Here is a 22,878-nt window from a genome sequence, read left to right as displayed (position 1 = left end):
CCAACTTCATTGCAGGACATCCTATTTTTCACATGACCATGAAACTCAGCCCTAACCCCATGACACGTTCCAGTCCAGCTAATACCTGTACAGACACTACATCAGCCAGTCAAAGAGAGCAGCAGTTCCTTCCCCCTGTCCAACTTGTTGCAGCTTCCCCAGGCTGGAGGTCGATTTGACACATAAAAAGAAAGATGATTAAACTATAACCCCCCCCCCGCGGACCTGTCACTATAGCTTTGTTCAATGGGGAATTCGACTCCAGTTGGAACTTGTACAAAGGCCACTCTGCCTCTATCTTTACCGCACGCGGGTGGAAACTTAATTCACACAATCAATTTCACACTCAGTACTAGTAATAGACCAACACAAATACAGATACACACACATTCACCGACTTATTTTTTCCCGGCCCGACAAAAAAAAACACACAAAGCAACCTACCCTCCGGTTTCTGGTCCCCAATCCTCTTTGAGACCTCTCCTCTCCATCGCTCGTTCTCTCCTCAACTGCTTCAAGTCGGGGCTCCGCCTCTCCGGGGCGCGGTTTAACTTGACCAGGAGATGAGAGACAAGACAAGCGAGTCTGTTGGAAATGTGCAGGAGGCACATCTGAGACAAACCCCTTTCCCATTCCTTGCACCTGGGCGGAGAGAGGGAGGGATTTAGAGGAGGGTGAGCTGTGGGCGCGGTTCCTGCTCTATCTGGGCTGACCCTACATCGCCCTTCTGATCGTACCGGGACAAGACGGCTGGGAAATGGGGAAACGCGTTCTGTCGCCCCGCGAAGTTGGATGAAAATCCCCAAAAGCTGTTTAGATTCCCACGAAATTGGAATTGACTCACGCACAGATTACAGTTTAATTCAGGGGGCTCTTGTGGGGGGGGGGGGGTGTTGAATGGTAAAAGGTTCGGTGGGTCCCGGCGGTGGCAGGAGAGAGCAGGTTTGGTTCAATTACATCTGAGGGCGTGACGGTCGGTGAATGCAACACGTCAAACTGACAGAGAACCGGTCTGCGGAGCGACGCCAGCACTTTGAGAGGTTCTAGCTCCTGTTCGAAAGGATGCATTAAAGGCCCGCGCCCCTGATCTTTGGGCACCCGGTGTGGAGGGAGGCAACGCCTCTCATCTGGCCAAATGTGACCATTCACAGGATCAGGCAGCAGGTCGGAGCGGGCCCCGACTTCCTCCTGTTACGAGCCCAGAGGACCCCAAAACCCAGCAGCAATAGATATTCACCGAGACAAATTGTTACTTAAACAAAAGTTGCTTTTAATTATCTTTAAACCTGAAAACAGAATCAAACTTCAGCTTATCACTATTAACTTACTTAACCTAATTTAACCTCCTTCTAATTCTAAGCACAGGTGTGTAATATGTGTGTAAGTTCAGAAAAATTCTTTGGTTCACAGTCCAATCTCACTTCTTACTCCATCATATTCACTGGTTGCAGGCTAGTCTTAAACTGTGCACAGAATTTAACATTTATAAACTTCAGTCTTTGGTGCTCATAAGGTCAATGGTTATTGCTCAGGAAGGTTCTTGTCAGTTTTCAGAGAGAGATTTGTTATTCAAGGACATCCAGAACTGATGTACTTCCACCAGCCACTCCAGTGTCTTGCTGACAAAACTTCCCCCTTCAGGGTTTTCCAGATGATAACCTCTTTCTTTCAGGTCACCACAGAGTTCCTTTTTCTTTCACTTATTCCAAGTGAAACATTAAACAACCAGTCCTCTCCTCTTGCATGAACCACAAGGGTTTTGACCAGGCCGTTTTCCAAAATGGGGCTTCTTGCCAGCTAGTCCTGTTCCAGTTCCAGCTCCTCTTGTGGCTGTCACACTATACAAGTGATCTGTGTGTGTGTGTGTGTGTGTGTGTGTGTGTGTGTGTGTGTGTGTGTGTGTGTGTGTGTTACTCTCTCTCTCTCTGAGAGAAATCCTGTTTGACTCTCTCTGCTTGCAAAACCACAACAGCAAGCTCTCCTCCAGACAATATGCAGTTCAAACAAGCTCTTTCATCTGTTGCCTTTTGTAAACAACAATCCATTAGTGAAGTTTCTTGAGCATTCTTCAAAGCTCTTGCAAAAGGTCTGAGAAGCTGACATGTCTAGCACGGGCAGAGGTCCAGCACTTCATATAAGATCCACCCTAAAGCGCCTGCACGTAACCCAATTCATCTCCCAAAAACACAACTACATATATCTATATACTCTTTCACACTCCCCACCCACTTACTTCCGAGGATATGTCTGTCTCAGGTGTCATTGGAGAGGGACAACAGGCTTGCTGCAGCCTCTCCTGAGAACTGGAAAAGGGCGATAATGTTTAATGTTGAAAGTGGTGTAAATAAAGCTTTTATAGTAAAAAGTTGTCTTGCTCGGCATTAACCTTGAGACCTTTAGGGGAGAGTCAAGGCCCTCGAAACAAAGAGAGTCTCTCTTGTGCTGACAATGTGTGGGTTTACACACACCTCCAAGATGCAAATTATGATGATCCAAACTAATATGTACGTGCATCTCCAAGGAAGGCCTATGTTTGCAACATAACAGAGAAATCAGCGATCAGCTACTTTGTTTTCTATTGCTTTGAAGCTTCTTTACATCCACCTCTCTGCTCACAATCCCACCCAATTCTGTGTTGGCAACAGATTTTAAAACATTGCATTCTATTCTTGCATCCAAATCATTGTGAAGGGCTGGGGTTCAAGCACCGATTTCTGGGGTGCCTGCCTCCCCAAAAAGGACACGCTTATTACAGCTGTCTGTTTCCTGCCTGACAACGAGCTTTCAATCCATGCCAATACATCACCCTGGCACTGAGATGCTTCAATATTAAACAATAACCTCTTGGGCAGAACTTTATCAATTTCTGAAAATCCAAGTGCACTTCTACATCTATATCAGTTACATCCTCAAAAAATCTCCAGTGGGTTTATCTACCATGATTTCCCTTTCATAAGTCTGTGTTTGTCTCGTCCCAGCTTCCAAGTGTTTTTTTTATATATCATCCTTCAGAATGGACTGGGAGCTTCGCCGCTCCTTATGCTAGGCTAAGTGGTTTTGATTTCCTATTATCTCTCTCCCTTTTTTTAAACAGTAGGCTTACAAAATCACCTCCATCCTACAGGAACAATTCCATAAGTTAAGCAATAATCAATGCATCCCTTATTTTCATGGTCACCTCTTTCAGCCCTCAGGATTTCTTGGCTCAATGTCATTAATTTCTCAGTGCTTCTATTTTTAACTAATTTTAATTTATTTTGTTCCTTCATTTGGATGGATACATGGATGGATTAGACTCAAGGATATGGGTCCAATGCAGGCAGTTAGAACTGGTGTGGGCCAAAGGGCCTGTTTCCATGCTGTATGACTTCATATTCTTCAGATTCTCAATTCCACAATGTTTTTGGAAGGCATATTGTTTAATCTTCTGTGACGATAAAGCATTTCAAGGATTTGTTGACCATTTCCCTGCTTGCCATTATAAGTAAAAGCCCAGTTATCCAGAATTCAAGCAATTGGCATCCTCAAGCAACTGGCAAAAGAATCGTGGAAAATAAATAGGTAAAGTTATGCAAGTTTAAAATTGGCACACCTTGCCATTAGTTTGCCAATCACTCACTCTCAAGCAACTGTAAAATGAACGTATCCAGCATCTACCAATTCCCATAAGTGCCAGATACCAGGGGTTTTACTGTACTCTCACTACTGACAGTGCTGCTTTGCCACTTTTCAGTTGTTCGATTGCCTTATATGTCTCATCCAGGGTGGGAACCTCATCCAGCTCTAGCCTTAGGGGCTGTTGAGGGAGCTGGAGCAGGGCGGAATCTTGGACTGAGCGGTTGGCACTGAAAAGAGATTGGAAGTGTTCTGACCATCGGTTGAGGATGGAGATCTTGTCGCTGAGGAGGACTTTGCCGTCTGAGCTGCGCAGCGGGCTTTGGACTTGGGGTGAGGGGCCGTACACAGCCTTTAGAGCCTCATAGAAACCCCTAAAGTCGCCAATGTCCGCGCTGAGCTGTGTTCGTTTGGCGAGGCTAGTCCACCACTCATTTTGGATCTCCCGGAGTTTGCGCTGAAGATGGCTGCATGCGCGACGGAAGGCTTGTTTCTTCTCTGGCAATCGAACAACTGAAAAGTGGCAAAGCAGCAGGTATGGATGGAATCCCCCCAGAAGTCTGGAAGGCTGGCGGCAAAACTGCATGAGTTTTTCAAGCTTTGTTGGGACCAAGGTAAACTGCCTCAGGATCTTCGTGATGCCACCATCATCACCCTGTACAAAAACAAAGGCGAGAAATCAGACTGCTCAAACTACAGGGGAATCACGTTGCTCTCCATTGCAGGCAAAATCTTCGCTAGGATTCTACTAAATAGAATAATACCTAGTGTCGCCGAGAATATTCTCCCAGAATCACAGTGCGGCTTTCGCGCAAACAGAGGAACCACTGACATGGTCTTTGCCCTCAGACAGCTCCAAGAAAAGTGCAGAGAACAAAACAAAGGACTCTACATCACCTTTGTTGACCTCACCAAAGCCTTCGACACCGTGAGCAGGAAAGGGCTTTGGCAAATACTAGAGCGCATCGGATGTCCCCCAAAGTTCCTCAACATGATTATCCAACTGCACGAAAACCAACAAGGTCGGGTCAGATACAGCAATGAGCTCTCTGAACCCTTCTCCATTAACAATGGCGTGAAGCAAGGCTGTGTTCTCGCACCAACCCTCTTTTCAATCTTCTTCAGCATGATGCTGAACCAAGCCATGAAAGACCCCAACAATGAAGACGCTGTTTACATCCGGTACCGCACGGATGGCAGTCTCTTCAATCTGAGGCGCCTGCAAGCTCACACCAAGACACAAGAGAAACTTGTCCGTGAACTACTCTTTGCAGATGATGCCGCTTTAGTTGCCCATTCAGAGCCAGCTCTTCAGCGCTTGACGTCCTGCTTTGCGGAAACTGCCAAAATGTTTGGCCTGGAAGTCAGCCTGAAGAAAACTGAGGTCCTCCATCAGCCAGCTCCCCACCATGACTACCAGCCCCCCCACATCTCCATCGGGCACACAAAACTCAAAACGGTCAACCAGTTTACCTATCTCGGCTGCACCATTTCATCAGATGCAAGGATCGACAATGAGATAGACAACAGACTCGCCAAGGCAAATAGCGCCTTTGGAAGACTACACAAAAGAGTCTGGAAAAACAACCAACTGAAAAACCTCACAAAGATAAGCGTATACAGAGCCGTTGTCATACCCACACTCCTGTTCGGCTCCGAATCATGGGTCCTCTACCGGCACCACCTACGGCTCCTAGAACGCTTCCACCAGCGTTGTCTCCGCTCCATCCTCAACATCCATTGGAGCGCTTACACCCCTAACGTCGAAGTACTCGAGATGGCAGAGGTCGACAGCATCGAGTCCACGCTGCTGAAGATCCAGCTGCGCTGGATGGGTCACGTCTCCAGAATGGAGGACCATCGCCTTCCCAAGATCGTGTTATATGGCGAGCTCTCCACTGGCCACCGTGACAGAGGTGCACCAAAGAAAAGGTACAAGGACTGCCTAAAGAAATCTCTTGGTGCCTGCCACATTGACCACCGCCAGTGGGCTGATAACGCCTCAAACCGTGCATCTTGGCGCCTCACAGTTTGGCGGGCAGCAACCTCCTTTGAAGAAGACCGCAGAGCCTACCTCACTGACAAAAGGCAAAGGAGGAAAAACCCAACACCCAACCCCAACCAACCAATTTTCCCTTGCAACCGCTGCAATCGTGTCTGCCTGTCCTGCATCGGACTTGTCAGCCACAAACGAGCCTGCAGCTGACGTGGACTTTTTACCCCCTCCATAAATCTTCGTCCGCGAAGCCAAGCCAAAGGAAAAAAAACTACTGACAGTAGGAAGAAACTTCAGTGCAGATGTCAAGTCTTGCTAATTTTCTGCTTCCTCTGACCTTGAAGCTGCAATCTCAATGTGTTGAAATGAGTACTATTTCAACCTCCAGACATCCAAAGATCAAATATAACTCCAAGCAACATAAAGGGATCGAGACTCTGCTGAGCTGCAGAAGTGTTTCTGGTTCAACAAGGACTTGGTGCAGCCTTTGAAGTTTTTTCATGTGTGTGGTGAGCTTGTGAGAAAAATAGTTTTTTAGCGATTTTACACTTTTTGGAACTCTTAAGAAGTCCATCAGGAAAATCATACCAGCACATTCCTGCTCTATAAATGCAAATATATCGTTAGGTTCTAACAATGACAGTAGATTCACACTGTCTGTGCGAAATCCTATCCCCCAGATCTTCTTAAATTTCTTTCCTCTCATCTTCAACTTTAGACTCCCCTATGTTGGGAAAAAGTTCTGGCCATCTAATTGATCTCTGCTCTTCATATTTTCAGGATGCAAGAGTATGTGGTGAGGGATGCACTGAGGCTTGGTGCAGCCAATCTGAGATTGCTTTATGGGGAAGGACCACATTCTAGGGTCATCATGCTACTGGCGTTGAGAGGCTGAAAACAAGGGGAAGTCCCTCAAACAATGGAGGGGGGAAGTAACTACAAGGGGCCACAATAGTGGCAATGGTACTATGTAGCAAATTAGAAGATTGACATTACAGTGTACAGTAATGAAATGTATTTTTGAATATGACACTAAAGGTGCAAAAACACTTTGCATTGTTTGGCTTTGTATAAACTTTTATTGTGAATAAAGTTTATTTTTTGAAAAAGAGCTAAATTAAACAAGGCTTCAGTCTTTGTGTGTGTGTGTGTGTGTGTGTGTGTGTGTGTGTGTGTGTGTGTGTGTGTGTGTGTGTATGAGAGAGAGAGAGAGATAGAGGGTGTGTATAAGTGAGCATATGTGAGGGATGGTGAGTGTGTGAGAGATAGTGGGTGTGTATAAGTGAGTGTGTGAGGGATGGTGAGTGTGTGTGTGTGAGGGATGATGTGTGTGAGGCATGGTGAGTGTGAGTGAGTGTGTGTGAGGGATGGTGAGTGTGTAAAAGAAAGCATGTGTGAGGGATGGTGAGTGTGAGAGGGATGGTGAGTGTGTGTGTATGAGGGATGGTGAGTATGGGTATAAGTAAGTGGTGGTGAGTGTGTATGAAGGATGATGAGTGTGTGTAAAAGTAATTGTGTGTGAGGGGTGGTGAGTGTGTGTATGAGGGATGGTGAGAGTGTGTATGAGGGATGGTGAGTGAGTGTGTGCATGAGGGATGGTGAGTGAGTGTGTGCGTGAGGGATGGTGAGTGTGAGGGATGGTGAGTGTGAGGGATGGTGAGTGTGAGGGATGGTGAGTGTGAGGGATGGTGAGTGTGAGGGATGGTGAGTGTGAGGGATGTGAGTGTGTGGGATGTGAGTGTGAGGGATGGTGAGTGTGAGGGATGGTGAGTGTGAGGGATGGTGAGTGTGAGGGATGGTGAGTGTGAGGGATGTGAGTGTGTGGGATGTGAGTGTGAGGGATGGTGAGTGTGAGGGATGGTGAGTGTGAGGGATGGTGAGTGTGAAGGATGGAGAGTGTGAGGGATTTTGAGTGTGAGGGATTTTGAGTGTGAAGGATGGTGAGTGTGAGGGATGGTGTGTGAAGGATGGTGTGTGAGAGATGGCGAGTGTGAGGGATGGCGAGTGTGAGGGATGGCGAGTGTGAGGGATGGCGAGTGTGAGGGATGGCGAGTGTGAGGGATGGCGAGTGTGAGGGATGGCGAGTGTGAGGGATGGCGAGTGTGAGGGATGGCGAGTGTGAGGGATGGCGAGTGTGAGGGATGGTGAGTGTGAGGGATGGTGAGTGTGAGGGATGGTGAGTGTGAGGGATGGTGAGTGTGAGGGATGGTGAGTGTGAGGGATGGTGAGTGTGAGGGATGGTGAGTGTGAGGGATGGTGAGTGAGGGATGTGAGTGTGAGGGATGGTGAGAGTGAGGGATGGTAAGTGTGAAGATGGTGAGTGTGAGGGATGGTGATTGTGAGGGATGGTGAGTGTGAGGGATGGTGAGTGTGAAGGATGGTGAGTATGAGGGATGGAGAGTGTGAGGGATGGTGTGTGAGGGATGGCGAGTGTGAGGGATGGCGAGTGTGAGGGATGGTGAGTGTGAGGGATGGCGAGTGAGGGATGGCGAGTGTGAGCGATGGTGAGTGTGTGTGTGAGGGATGGTGAGTGAGTGTGAGGGATGGTGAGTGTGTGTGTGAGGGATGATGAGTGTGTGCGTGAGGGATGGTGAGTGTGTGTGAGGGATGGTGAGTGAGTGTGTGTGAGGGACCGTGAGTGAGTGTGTGTGAGGGATGGTGAGTGAGTGTGTGTATGAGGGATGGTGCGTGAGTGTGTGTATGAGGGATGGTGAGTGAGTGTGTGTATGAAGGATGGTGAGTGAGTGTGTGTATGAGGGATGGTGAGTGAGTGTGTGTATGAGGGATGGTGAGTGTGTGTGTATGAGTGATGGTGAGTGTGTGTGAGGGATGGTGAGTGAGTGTGTGTATGAGGGATGGTGAGTGAGTGTGTGTATGAGGGATGGTGAGTGAGTGTGTGGATGAGGGATGGTGAGTGAGTGTGTGTATGAGGGATGGTGAGTGTGTGTGAGGGATGGTGAGTGTGTGTGAGGAATGGTGAGTGAGTGTGTGAGAGAGATGGTGAGTGAGTGTGTGTGAGAGATGGTGAGTGAGTGTGTGTGAGAGATGGTGAGTGCTTGTGTGAGGGATGGTGATTGTGAGTGATGGTGAGTGTGAGGGATGGTGAGTGTGAAGGATGGTGAGTATGAGGGATGGCGAGTGTGAGGGATGGTGTGTGAGGGATGGCGAGTGTGAGGGATGGCGAGTGTGAGGGATGGTGAGTGTGAGGGATGGCGAGTGAGGGATGGCGAGTGTGAGCGATGGTGAGTGGGTGTGTGAGGGATGGTGAGTGAGTGTGAGGGATGGTGAGTGTGTGTGAGGGATGGTGAGTGTGTGCATGAGGGATGGTGAGTGTGTGCATGAGGGATGGTGAGTGAGTGTGTGTATGAGGGATGGTGAGTGAGTGTGTGTATGAGGGATGGTGAGTGAGTGTGTGCATGAAGGATGGTGAGTGAGTGTGTGTATGAGGGATGGTGAGTGAGTGTGTGTATGAGGGATGGTGAGTGTGTGTGTATGAGTGATGGTGAGTGTGTGTGTATGAGTGATGGTGAGTGTGTGTGAGGGATGGTGAGTGAGTGTGTGTATGAGGGATGGTGAGTGAGTGTGTGTATGAGGGATGGTGAGTGAGTGTGTGTATGAGGGATGGTGAGTGAGTGTGTGTATGAGGGATGGTGAGTGTGTGTGAGGGATGGTGCGTGTGTGTGAGGAATGGTGAGTGAGTGTGTGAGAGAGATGGTGAGTGAGTGTGTGTGAGAGATGGTGAGTGAGTGTGTGTGAGAGATGGTGAGTGAGTGTGTGTGAGATGGTGAGTGCGTGTGTGAGGGATGGTGAGTGAGTGTGTGTGAGGGATGGTGAGTGAGTGTGTGTATGAGGGATGGTGAGTGAGTGTGTGTGAGGGATGGTGAGTGAGTGTGTGTATGAGGGATGGTGAGTGAGTGTGTGTATGAGGGATGGTGAGTGAGTGTGTGTATGAGGTATGGTGATTGTGTGTGAGGGATGGTGAGTGTGAGAGGGATGGTGAGTGTGTGTGAGGGACGGTGAGTGTGGGTATAAGTAAGTGTGTATGAGGGATGGTGTGTGAGTGTGTGTATGAGGGATGGTGAGTGAGTGTGTGTATGAGGGATGGTGAGTGTGTGTGAGGGATGGTGAGTGTGTGAGGAATGGTGAGTGAGTGTGTGTGAGGGATGGTGAGTGAGTGTGTGTGAGGGATGGTGAGTGAGTGTGTGTATGAGGGATGGTGAGTGAGTGTGTGTATGAGGGATGGTGAGTGAGTGTGTGTATGATGGACAGTGAGTGAGTGTGTGTATGAGGTATGGTGAGTGAGTGTGTTTGAGGGATGGTAAGCATGTGTGAGGGATGGTGAGTGTGAGAGGGATGGTGAGTGTGTGAGGGACGGTGAGTGTGGGTATAAGTAAGTGTGTATGAGGGATGGTGAGTGAGTGTGTGTGGTGAGTGAGTGTGTGTGAGGGATGGTGAGTGAGTGTGTGTGAGGGATGGTGAGTGAGTGAGTGTATGAGGGATGGTGAGTGAGTGTGTGTATGAGGGATGGTGAGTGAGTGTGTGTATGATGGACAGTGAGTGAGTGTGTGTATGAGGTATGGTGATTGTGTGTGAGGGATGGTGAGTGAGTGTGTTTGAGGGATGGTAAGCATGTGTGAGGGATGGTGAGTGTGAGGGATGGTGAGTGTGAGGGATGGTGAGTGTGTGTGTGAGGGATGGTGAGTGAGTGTGTGTGTGGTATGGTGAGTGAGTGTGTGTGAGGGATGGTGAGTGAGTGTGTGTGAGGGATGGTGAGTGAGTGTGTGTATGAGGGATGGTGAGTGAGTGTGTGTATGAGGGATGGTGAGTGAGTGTGTATGAGGTATGGTGATTGTGTGTGAGGGATGGTGAGTGAGTGTGTTTGAGGGATGGTAAGCATGTGTGAGGGATGGTGAGTGTGAGAGGGATGGTGAGTGTGTGTGAGGGACGGTGAGTGTGGGTATAAGTAAGTGTGTATGAGGGATGGTGAGTGAGTGTGTGTGTGAGGGAAGGTGTGTGTGAGGGATGGTGAGTGTGTTTATGAAGGATGGTGAGTGAGTGTGTGTGTGAGGGATGGTGAGTGAGTGTGAGGGATGGTGAGTGTGTGTGTGAGGGATGGTGAGTGTGTGCATGAGGGATGGTGAGTGTGTGTGAGGGATGGTGAGTGTGTGTGTGAGGGATGGTGAGTGTGTGTGTGTGAGGGATGGTGAGTGTGTGTGTGAGGGATGGTGAGTGTGTGTGTGAGGGATGGTGTGTGTGTGAGTGTGAGGGATGGTGAGTGTGAGGGATGGTGAGTGTGAGGGATGGTGAGTGTGAAGGATGGAGAGTGTGAGGGATTTTGAGTGTGAAGGATGGTGAGTGTGAGGGATGGTGTGTGAAGGATGGTGTGTGAGAGATGGCGAGTGTGAGGGATGGCGAGTGAGGGATGGCAAGTGAGGGATGGCGAGTGTGAGCGATGGTGAGTGTGTGTGTGAGGGATGGTGAGTGAGTGTGAGGGATGGTGAGTGTGTGTGTGAGGGATGGTGAGTGTGTGCATGAGGGATGGTGAGTGTGGGTATAAGTAAGTGTGTGTGAGGGATGGTGAGTGTGTGTGTGTGAGGGATGGTGAGTGTGTGTGTGAGGGATGGTGAGTGTGTGTGTGAGGGATGGTGTGTGTGTGAGTGTGAGGGATGGTGAGTGTGAGGGATGGTGAGTGTGAGGGATGGTGAGTGTGAAGGATGGAGAGTGTGAGGGATTTTGAGTGTGAAGGATGGTGAGTGTGAGGGATGGTGTGTGAATGATGGTGTGTGAGAGATGGCGAGTGTGAGGGATGGCGAGTGTGAGGGATGGCGAGTGTGAGGGATGGCGAGTGTGAGGGATGGCGAGTGTGAGGGATGGCGAGTGTGAGGGATGGCGAGTGTGAGGGATGGTGAGTGTGAGGGATGGTGAGTGTGAGGGATGGTGAGTGTGAGGGATGGTGAGTGTGAGGGATGGTGAGTGTGAGGGATAGTGAGTGTGAGGGATGGTGAGTGAGGGATGTGAGTGTGAGGGATGGTGAGAGTGAGGGATGGTAAGTGTGAGGGATGGTGAGTGTGAGGGATGGTGATTGTGAGTGATGGTGAGTGTGAGGGATGGTGAGTGTGAAGGATGGTGAGTATGAGGGATGGCGAGTGTGAGGGATGGTGTGTGAGGGATGGCGAGTGTGAGGGATGGCGAGTGTGAGGGATGGTGAGTGTGAGGGATTGCGAGTGAGGGATGGCAAGTGAGGGATGGCGAGTGTGAGCGATGGTGAGTGTGTGTGTGAGGGATGGTGAGTGAGTGTGAGGGATGGTGAGTGTGTGTGTGAGGGATGGTGAGTGTGTGCATGAGGGATGGTGAGTGTGTGTGAGGGATGGTGAGTGAGTGTGTGTGAGGGACAGTGAGTGAGTGTGTGTGAGGGATGGTGAGTGAGTGTGTGTATGAGGGATGGTGAGTGAATGTGTGTATGAGGGATGGTGAGTGAGTGTGTGTATGAAGGATGGTGAGTGAGTGTGTGTATGAGGGATGGTGAGTGAGTGTGTGTATGAGGGTTGGTGAGTGTGTGTGTATGAGTGATGGTGAGTGTGTGTGAGGGATGGTGAGTGAGTGTGTGTATGAGGGATGGTGAGTGAGTGTGTGTATGAGGGATGGTGAGTGAGTGTGTGTATGAGGGATGGTGAGTGTGTGTGAGGGATGGTGCGTGTGTGTGAGGAATGGTGAGTGAGTGTGTGAGAGAGATGGTGAGTGAGTGTGTGTGAGAGATGGTGAGTGAGTGTGTGTGAGATGGTGAGTGCGTGTGTGAGGGATGGTGAGTGAGTGTGTGTGAGGGATGGTGAGTGAGTGTGTGTGAGGGATGGTGAGTGAGTGTGTGTGAGGGATGGTGAGTGAGTGTGTGTATGAGGGATGGTGAGTGAGTGTGTGTATGAGGGATGGTGAGTGAGTGTGTGTATGAGGTATGGTGATTGTGTGTGAGGGATGGTGAGTGTGAGAGGGATGGTGAGTGTGTGTGAGGGACGGTGAGTGTGGGTATAAGTAAGTGTGTATGAGGGATGGTGTGTGAGTGTGTGTATGAGGGATGGTGAGTGAGTGTGTGTATGAGGGATGGTGAGTGTGTGTGAGGGATGGTGAGTGTGTGTGAGGAATGGTGAGTGAGTGTGTGTGAGAGATGGTGAGTGAGTGTGTGTGAGAGATGGTGAGTGAGTGTGTGTGAGAGATGGTGAGTGAGTGTGTGTGAGATGGTGAGTGCGTGTGTGAGGGATGGTGAGTGAGGGATGGTGAGTGAGTGTGTGTGAGGGATGGTGAGTGAGTGTGTGTATGAGGGATGGTGAGTGAGTGTGTGTATGGGGGATGGTGAGTGAGTGTGTGTATGATGGACAGTGAGTGAGTGTGTGTATGAGGTATGGTGATTGTGTGTGAGGGATGGTGAGTGAGTGTGTTTGAGGGATGGTAAGCATGTGTGAGGGATGGTGAGTGTGAGAGGGATGGTGAGTGTGTGAGGGACGGTGAGTGTGGGTATAAGTAAGTGTGTATGAGGGATGGTGAGTGAGTGTGTGTGTGAGGGAAGTTGTGTGTGAGGGATGGTGAGTGTGTTTATGAAGGATGGTGAGTGAGTGTGTGTATGAGAGATGGTGAGTGAGTGTGTGTGAGGGATGGTGAGTGAGTGTGTGTGAGGGATGGTGAGTGAGTGTGTGTGAGGGATGGTGAGTGAGTGTGTGTATGAGGGATGGTGAGTGAGTGTGTGTTTGAGGGATGGTGAGTGAGTGTGTATGAGAGATGGTGAGTGAGTGTGTGAGGGATGGTGAGTGATTGTGTGTATGAGAGATGGTGAGTGAGTGTGTGTATGAAGGATGGTGAGTGAGTGTGTGTATGATGGACGGTGAGTGAGTGTGTGTATGAGGGATGGTGAGTGATTGTGTGTATGAGGGATGGTGAGTGAGTGTGTGTATGAGGGATGGTGAGTGAGTGTGTGTATGATGGATGGTGAGTGAGTGTGTGTATGAGGGATGGTAAGTGAGTGTGTGTGAGGGATGGTGAGTGTGTGTGTGAGGGATGGTGAGTGTGTGTGTGTGAGGGATGGTGTGTGTGTGTGTGAGGGATGGTGTGTGTGTGTATGAGGGATGGTGAGTGAGTGTGTGTATGAGGAGTGAGTGTGAGGAATGGTGAGTGAGTGTGTGTGAGTGATGGTGAGTGAGTGTGTGCAAGGGATGGTGAGTGAGTGTGTGTGAGGAATGGTGAGTGAGTGTGTGCGAGGGATGGTGAGTGAGTGTGTGTGAGGGATGGTGTGTTTGTGTGTATGAGGGATGGTGAGTGAGTGTGTGTATGAGGAGTGAGTGTGAGGAATGGTGAGTGTGTGTGTGAGGGATGGTGTGTGTGTGTGTGAGGGATGGTGTGTGTGTGTATGAGGGATGGTGAGTGAGTGTGTGTATGAGGAGTGAGTGTGAGGAATGGTGAGTGAGTGTGTGCAAGGGATGGTGAGTGAGTGTGTGTGAGGAATGGTGAGTGAGTGTGTGCGAGGGATGGTGAGTGAGTGTGTGTGAGGGATGGTGAGTGAGTGTAAGGGATGGTGCTATTGTGGTCCCGGGAACCTGGGCAAAATCAGCCCTCTCTCACACACCTCCGAGTAATTCCAAACTGAATTAGTAGGAGGGGGCCAGATACTCTTCTTTCTCTATGTTTGTGTGTGGAATAACAATAGAGATTCATATCCAGAGTAAGTGACCAGCTTCTTACAAAGAGCAACAGATCAGATTCTAATGTGGACGAATGATAATGAATAATAACCCAGTCCTGTAACAAATTCTATTGGACATATAGGGCCAGATTAGAACTGGAAGAAATTCTCTCTTGGAGTGATGTGTTGAAATTTTATCAGTGTATAATGAGGACAGGTCAGGGAAAGCACTTTCTCTAGCAGGACTAGGCCTTTGAGAATGTTAAGCATGGTTTCAGTGCTGAAAGAGGCCATTTGGCCCATCCTCATTTGTAAGATTTCTGCAAGACAGCGATGTCAATAGAGTGATTCTTCAAATAAACACTCAGCCTTATCAGGTTTCAGCTCTTAACCACCATCTTAGAGTAAACCTAACTTCTACATGGAACAGTACATACAAAAGCAGCTGCACTGTCTCTGCTCCTTCTGAGTGGTGAGTCACAGGGATCAGTGTTGAGACCCCAACCTTTTCAATGCAAGAAAATGACTTGGATGAGGCAGTGACGGTCTGGTTGCTAACCTTTCTGACGTCATACAGATAGGTAGGAAAGTAAGTTATGATGAGGACATAGGAGATCAACAGATTAAATAAGTAGGCAAATATATGGGATGGGAAAATGTCTAAAATAGTAATCTTTTTAAATAAAGGATACTAAAGCATTGGCAGCTGTTCAGAGAATTACTAGACTTGCCTTTGTCTTATTCATTCTTTCTGCAATATAAATCTAAGTTTTTTTTTCACCTTCCCAATTCTGATGGATTGCCTTTCACCTGAAATGTGATGAAATATGAAAGTCTGCAGACGCTGTGATTTGTAGTAAAAACACAAGAATGCTGGAGGAACTCAGCAAGACTCATAGCATCCACAGGGGGTAAAGATATATAACCAATGTTCCCGACCTGAGCCCTTCTTCAAGGTATGCTCAAAAAACAGCCAGTCATCAGGCGAGACCTGCTGAATTTCTCCAGCACCTTTGTGTTTGCATCTGAAAAGTGAACAGTTTCTCTGTCTTCAGATGCTGCTGACCCACTGAGTGTTTGCAGCATTTCCTTGGACTGTTTCTATGTGTTCTGAAAGAACACATATCAATCTGGTCCCACTCCACACTCAAAGTACCTTACCCCATTACTCCAACTATGAACAAGCTCAGCATGGAATCTAAATCCAATACCCAAGGAGAGAATAAATCCATACCGCTCCCAGTTAGAATCACTTCTTTACTCCAGGACAAGATCTGATCAGTTCCTTCCAGGTGTGAAGCAGTCCACATTACTAGAGGTTAGATTCTATCCCCATTTCTTCAGATTTAATTAGTCTGGAATGTATCCCTCTTTGTCTGGGTTCAAATCTGATTTAAATGCTCCAAGAAAGACAATGTCTCCATTAATCAAAATTAGATCCATGTTATTCCAGGATGGAATCTGTCCTTGATACACAAAGTTTAAATGATCTACAGTGCTCTTCTATAATACATCTCCCTATTACTGCAGGATAGAATCTTTGTCAATCTCTCAACTTAAGTTACTTCCACCGCTCCAGATTAGAATCCGTCCCATTATAGTTCGTCCATGTTAGATTTTATATCCATCAGTCCAACTTCTTTTTCCCAATTTCCCCAGGTTCTACACCAAATATTACAATCTACACCAATATTCCAGTTTCAATTCTACATGAATCCAGGCTACAGAATATTCCTAGTGCACAGTTAAATTCTATCTTCAATATTCAAGATCAGGTTTTATTCCCTTCACACCAGGTCAGAATAATTTTCCCTTACTCCCAGTTAGATCTATCCCAATACTCACAGACAAAACCAGTACCTTTTGCTCAGGATGAGTATCTTCCCTGTCACTCCATGTTTAAATCCATACACATTATTCAAAGTTAGGGTCCAGTCCCCTCACTCAATGAGTTCTATAGGCACACCATAAACAGCATACATTCTGGATACAACATAGTGTGTTATCGAAGCTGCTTTCTCAAGAATTACAGAAGGTGGTTCAGAACATAATGCAAATTTCCCCTCCCTTCCATGGACTCCATTTACATCTCCCTCTGCCTCAGAAAGGCAACCAACAAACTGAAAGACCCACCACACACTGGACATACTGTTTTTTTTTGTCCTCTTATCAGGGAGGAGGATTAAGAGTGTGAAAACATGCACAAACAGACTTAAAGACAGTTGCATCCCTACAATCATCAGGCTCCTGAATGAACCCCATAACAGTGCTCTCATGCTGACCTTGATTGGTGCTAATTGATCTTCCTTCTCATTCTAATTACTGTACTTTGTAAATTGTGCTCCTTATACAGCTGAGATAATGTTAGAGAATCTCTTGGTCTGTTTGGAGAAGAATACTTCTCACCGTGCTAGGTATTTTGTGACAAATAAACCTTAAACTTAAAAATGTAGCATTTATAACATTTTGAATTGTCCCAAATACACAAGTATTAAATGTAATCTTATTTTTATAAGTTCAAATCCGTTCATAATACTGCAGCCTAGGATATCTCTTAATCACTTCAATTTAGATTATATCCACAGTACTCCAGAATGCAACATGTCTTCCATGATTAAACTCTATTTAATTTGCATTGATACAAATAGTCAAATTGGGAATGAATCCCCACTTTATTTCAAATCCATTGCAAGATAGAGTATCTCACTATCTGAATTTGGTTTGAGCAGCCCCAATAACCTAATTGATAAGACATGGGCCTCCTAAGACGAGAATTGTGGGATCAAGTCCTGTGGAGATGAAGTTAGAACAATTCCCATTACCCATTTTAGAGTCTAGCCCAATTACTGATGGTGATAATCTAGGGTTTAGAAGCACTCCACGTGTGTCTGGGTTCAACCATCTCCCTATTTGTTGGGATCATCCATGTAGTCCTACTAGTCTCCTAAGACAGGGATTTTGGGTTCGAGACCCATCTAGGATGGTGGAGAACTCACCTCTGGGTTATTAGTTATTGCCAGCCTATCTTGATCATTTGCAATCCTTGCAATTTTTTCCATGTTTCTCTCATTCAGCATTCCAGATTAGAATCAATTCCCATTATTCCATATTTAGAAGCATTTGCATTTCCCCATCATGCCAGGTTTAAATTAATTTCTGCATGCTCTCCTTTACTTTAGGATGGAATCTATTTAAATTAATCTACATAAGGAAATCTAATCAAGGTTAGATTTCCCACATGGTGGCACATGCCTGAACCCTCCCAATCTGTTCTCCTTCTGTACAAACTTCCCTCAGTTCTGATGAAGACCTTTAGCTCAAAACATCCACTATTTTTCTGATCTCCCACTGATGCTGCTCGACTAACAGCGTTCCTCAAACAGATGGTGTTTGGCTTCAGATTCCAGCATCTGTAGAATCGTGTGTATTTCTAGATTTCCTATTATTCCAGGATAGACTTTTATCCTGCTATTCCAGCTTCAATCTTTCTTCATTTATCCAAAATGAGAAGGATCTCCATGACACAAGGTTAGACACTATTTCCACTTCTTGAGGTTAGTATTATCCCCAGTACACCAGTTTAGAGTCTTTCCTATTACTGAAGTTAGAATCGAATGTCAATTCCAAAGTAGAATCTATTCACAGTGCATCTAGTTGATTCTTTTGAAGCGCCCTATCTGAATCCATATTCTGCAAGCTTGCTATCAATCAAGGTCAGCTAACAGCAGATGAAGCCCCAGGACCTAAAAAACGTTAGAAACATTTTCTATTATTCCAGATCAGATCTTCTATTTACTCCCAGATGGAATCAACTCCCTTTGACCCCTGTTGATGATCTTCCATCATTACTGTGGATATGATTCTGTCCATCTTAGAAAATATTGCCATTCTCAAAGGCTATAATCTGTCAGTAACACTCAAGCCTGGAATGTATCTTTATCTTCTGTTCAAATCTATTCCTAGGTAGATTATGTTTCCATTACACCAAGTCAGATTGTAGCCATATTACTGCAAGAATCAGTTCTTCAGTGCATTAAGTTTAAACCATCTCCTGCTCCCTTGATAGAACTTTTTCCCATTTCTGCAGGCTAGAATCCCTTTCAGTTACTCCAGTTTAGAACCACCCTATGATGCCACAATCTCTTTCTCCTCGTGAGATTCTTCCCTGGTAGAATCTATTCCAGTTTCTCCAGGTTAGAATCTGTCCCTGTTGTTCCTGCTAAGAAACATTCTCCATTAATCAAATTTAGAATTTCCATTGTTCCATGTTAGAACCAAATCCCAAAAGTCCACATGTTTTCCCATTAATCCAGGATTAGAAGCACTCCAAGACTCAAAAAGCACCTGGAACAAGGGTTTTTGTGAGTTAATCAACCTTGGTCACCTCGGTCTCTTTCACCCACTTCAGGAACTGCTTAACTATCAATTATCTAAGTTAGATCTATGCTCATTTGCCCAGAGTCCAGTCCCTTTACTGCTTAGAATCTGATTTCTACACTTCAAAATAGAACCTGCTTCAATTCTGATGGTTGTAGGCTCTCCAATTACTGTGGACTGAAGATCATAATCCCATATAATCAAAAAGTATAAAATTACCAGGTGCATGGGATCCCAGGATCACCTTGAATCAGGTAATCTACCTGTAATCTTAACTTTTTGTTTCCTGCTTCACTGTTGCCATCTGACCTTCTCATTGTTTTTAGTGTTTTTGTTTTTATTCCAGATTTCCAATTTTTGCAGTTCTTTTGCTTTTTAGATCACTCTGCAGCATGTTCTGACATGTAATTTTGGGTGACACAGATTGTGTAGTGTATTGCCAAGGAGCGACCCGGGTTTGAATCCAGCGTTGTCTGTAAGGAGTTTGTATGTTCTCCCTGAGCTTGCATGGGCTTTCTCCAGGAGCTCCAATATCCTCCCACATTCCAAAGACATATGGGATGACTAGGTTAATTGATCACATGGGTGTATTTGGACAGCGTACGCTCGTGGGGCTAGACGGGCCTGTTACCGAACTGTAACTCTAAAATTAAAAAAAATATTTTTATTTATTTCCCAGTGTGACTTTCCCCCATTTTTTTTGGTTCATTTTATTTCTGTGGGACTGTGTCTTTAAGAGAACAGATTGAACAACTTTGCAGGTGTTGGAAAAGTGACTATGAAAGGGCTGCAGCTTTGGAAGACAGCATGTTCTTAACTTGATACGTTTGCAGAAAGCTTGGACAAGCCCTGAAGCAGAGACCATTTGAAAAGGCAGTGCACAGCCTGCTCATGAGGCCATTTTTGAAGAGACAGCAGAAGAGTCAACAGCTCTTTGACCTCCTTTGTGGGGATGAGAAACTCAATAAGCCTCATTGTGTGGTTATAGACAGAATTGTCAGATTTCCTCATTTTGCTTACCGAGGGATGAGAAACCACTTTTACTAACCCCGCCCCCCCCCCCAAAAGTGTTTTAAAAGTCACAGGAGAAATACTGCACTCCTCTTTGATTGACCCGTAAAAAGGGTTTTAACTGCAGAAGAAGGCACTTATTAAAAACCAACATTTCTCTGAAGCACCTGGAACAAGGGTTTTCATGAGTTTATCAACTTTCTTTCACCCTAGTCTCTTTCACCCCCACTTCAGGAACTGCTACTTTCATCTAAGGCCTGCATGCCTTAACCATTTAAAGCCTGCGTGTCTCACCATTCATCTAAGGCCTATGTGCCTCAACCATCCAAAGCCTGTATGTCTCACCATTCATCTAAGACCTGCGTGCCTCAACCACTTAAAGCCTATGTGCCTCAACCATCTAAAGCCTGCATGTCTCACCATTCATCTAAGGCCTATGTGCGTCAACCATCCAAAGCCTGTATGTCTCACCATTCATCTAAGACCTGCATGCCTCAACCATTTAAAGCCTATGTGCCTCAACCATCTAAAGCCTGCATGTCTCACCATTCATCTAAGGCCTACGTGCCTCAACCATCTAAAGTCTGTGTATCTCACCATTCATCTAAGACCTGCGTGCCTCAACCATCTAAAGCCTATGTGCCTCAACCACCTAAAGCCTGCGTGTCTCACGATTCATCTAAGGCCTGTGTGTCTCACCATTATAAAGCTTGTGTGTCTCACTATTCATCTAAGGCCTACGTGCTTCAGCCATCTAAACCCTGTGTGTCACATCAATCTCAAGCCCATGTATCATCTCCAAATTTCTGAACTTTGAACTTGGAACTGCCTTCCTAGAATTGAGCCTTGGGCTGTAATGGCTTAGGGTATTCCACACGCAAACCAATATATTTGTGCACAGTTACAATTTAAGTTAGATAATTTATATAAATTTAGTTAAGTTTAGATAAGTTCGTTAAATTAGAGTAGGTGTTATATAATTGTTAATTAATAATTAAAAATATTATTTTAAATATAACACCATCTGGGCTAATCTTTATTGTGACTGTCATGTATGTAACACCCAGGTAGAATTCTCTACATCACACAAGACTGGAACATGTCCACATTATGCCAGAGGAACATTCCCTTTCATATTTCAGACTGCAATCTCTCTCTGTTAACCAAACCAAAATTTGATCACTTCACTCCAGAAAAGGATCTGTCCACATTGCTTCAGAATAAAATATACTTATTGTAAATCTATTTAGACTTTTTCCATTACTTCTGGTTAATGTTTATCTCCAAATTAGAATTTTTTTCAATTATTCTGGATTAAAAACTTCAAAGTTACTCTAAATTAAGTCTATCCACCCTATTTCAAATTGGTATCTTTTTCATTATCCCATATCAGATTTTTTTCCCATTGCTTCAATTTGGATTTTTTCTTATTTCTCCATGTTTTTCTCTTGACCAGCTCCATTGTTGTGAGTCTATTGACTTTGCACCACATTAGTCTCTGTCTCTACCACTCTAATAGATTATCAGCAATGATTTTTCTCTTTCATAAACTCTGTCATCTTGCTTTATAACTTTGCTTCACTCTTCAACAACGATGAAAATTCTTCAGGCCACTCTCTACAATCCTTTTCTTTATTTCAGTCCTATCACCTTCCTTTTTCACCAATCTTTAATAACACACATCATTGTATTTCTTTCATTTTCTTCTGCTGTTTTTTAAGAGAATATTCTGTATTCCCTTTCCCTAGCTAGTTTGTTTCTTGCTTTTTTGAGACATTATATTAGATCCTTTCTGCCCTCTCATGTGGAGGATTGCATTGCATAGGTCTCATGTCATAGAATCAAACAGTATGGAAACAGGCCCTTCAGGCCCTGAGTTCATACAAACTATGGAATATCAATTTGAAATAATCCACATTCTACCACTCACCTACACTCTAGGGGCAATTTAGCAATGGCTAATCCATCTACCAGCTAGCAAGGGATTGGGATGTGGGAGAAACCAGAGTATCTGGAAGAAACCCAAGAACTCACAGAGAGAATGTGTAATCTCTTCAAATGTCAACATTGGAGGTCAGGATTGAACCTGGGACACTGGAGCACATAGGCAGCAGCTCCTTTAGCTGTGCCACTCTGCCAGCCCATGCCTCAACAGTAGGAGTGTTATCCTACAAAAATATCCTTCAAAGAGATTATCTGACCATTCTCATCACTATCCTATAGAAGCTGGCTATGTTCAGATTGATTGCCACCTTTTCTATTTTACAACACTGACTACAGGGACTTCATCTCAAAGTATTTCATTGGTTATAAAGTGATTTGGATTGTGCTAAGGGGTGCAAGAAATGCCTTAATAGTCTCAGTAATATTTCTCATCTGTCCTGTCTCTTGTGGCTTAACTTCTGTCACCAATGTCAAGGGATTTACTTACATGCACTGGGTATTTTTGGTCCAATTCATCTGTAATTGGGCAACACTGCACAAAAGATTGCAGAGTTTTTTTTTAGCACAAATATCACTGGTTGAAAATCTAGTTTTCTCAATATTTTGCACAAAATTGCTGTGCAAATTGCCAACCACAATCCCAAAACAGCAGTGTGCCTGGGAGACACTAATCATTACAGCAAAGTTCCACTGACGGTCTATGTTTCATTTACCAGATAACTGTATCCTAATAGGTTTTGTATATTTTTCAAAAGCCATTTTTGATCATTCAGATTTGGTCTGGGACACTGAGCATAAGCAATTATATTTTGAAAGAAACTAATCTTCAGCTGTATTAATCAATGCGCTAAATTGAGACTCCTAAGTACCTCTGGGAATATTATTTTAACAAAGATTAAATCACGTTTTAAAATAATATTGGCCTTTCAGTTCAGTGACATTTAAGTTAGAATGCAAATTCAAGAGAAAAACATCTCAAAACATTTTACCCCAAATTTGAGCAGAATTTGCACATGACGACCAGAGGATAAACAACACTTCAAATTTAATAATAATACTCAGTCAGAATCATACAATCACACACTGAAGTAGGTTATTGAACCTATGGTGCCAGTGCCAGCTCTTTAGAGAGCTGTAGTTCACTAAACTTTCTTCTAACCTGATCAGTGCTAGATATATCACAGCAATTTAACACTAGATTATAATCCAACTCTGTTCATGAGTTTAACAACAACTTTAATAAAGATCTGCTTCTATATCTTGAAATAGT

General features: G+C 45.4%; 1 protein-coding gene across 1 annotated transcript in view; it reads right to left on the bottom strand.

Annotated features, from left to right (window-relative positions):
• The window catches only part of LOC138738796 (protein FAM124A-like), a 109,250-nt gene that overhangs the window by 21,073 nt on the left and 65,299 nt on the right, over window positions 1-22,878 (bottom strand). Inside the window, exon 2 of the mRNA XM_069889726.1 lies at window positions 445-642. Within this exon, the coding sequence (XP_069745827.1) occupies window positions 445-611 (167 nt within the window). The 5' untranslated portion in view covers window positions 612-642. The remainder of the gene's footprint in view (window positions 1-444; window positions 643-22,878) is intronic.

Source organism: Narcine bancroftii, chromosome 7, assembly GCF_036971445.1.
Source record: "Narcine bancroftii isolate sNarBan1 chromosome 7, sNarBan1.hap1, whole genome shotgun sequence".
Classification (NCBI taxonomy): domain Eukaryota; kingdom Metazoa; phylum Chordata; class Chondrichthyes; order Torpediniformes; family Narcinidae; genus Narcine; species Narcine bancroftii.
This window is presented reverse-complemented; position numbering and strand designations above follow the sequence as displayed.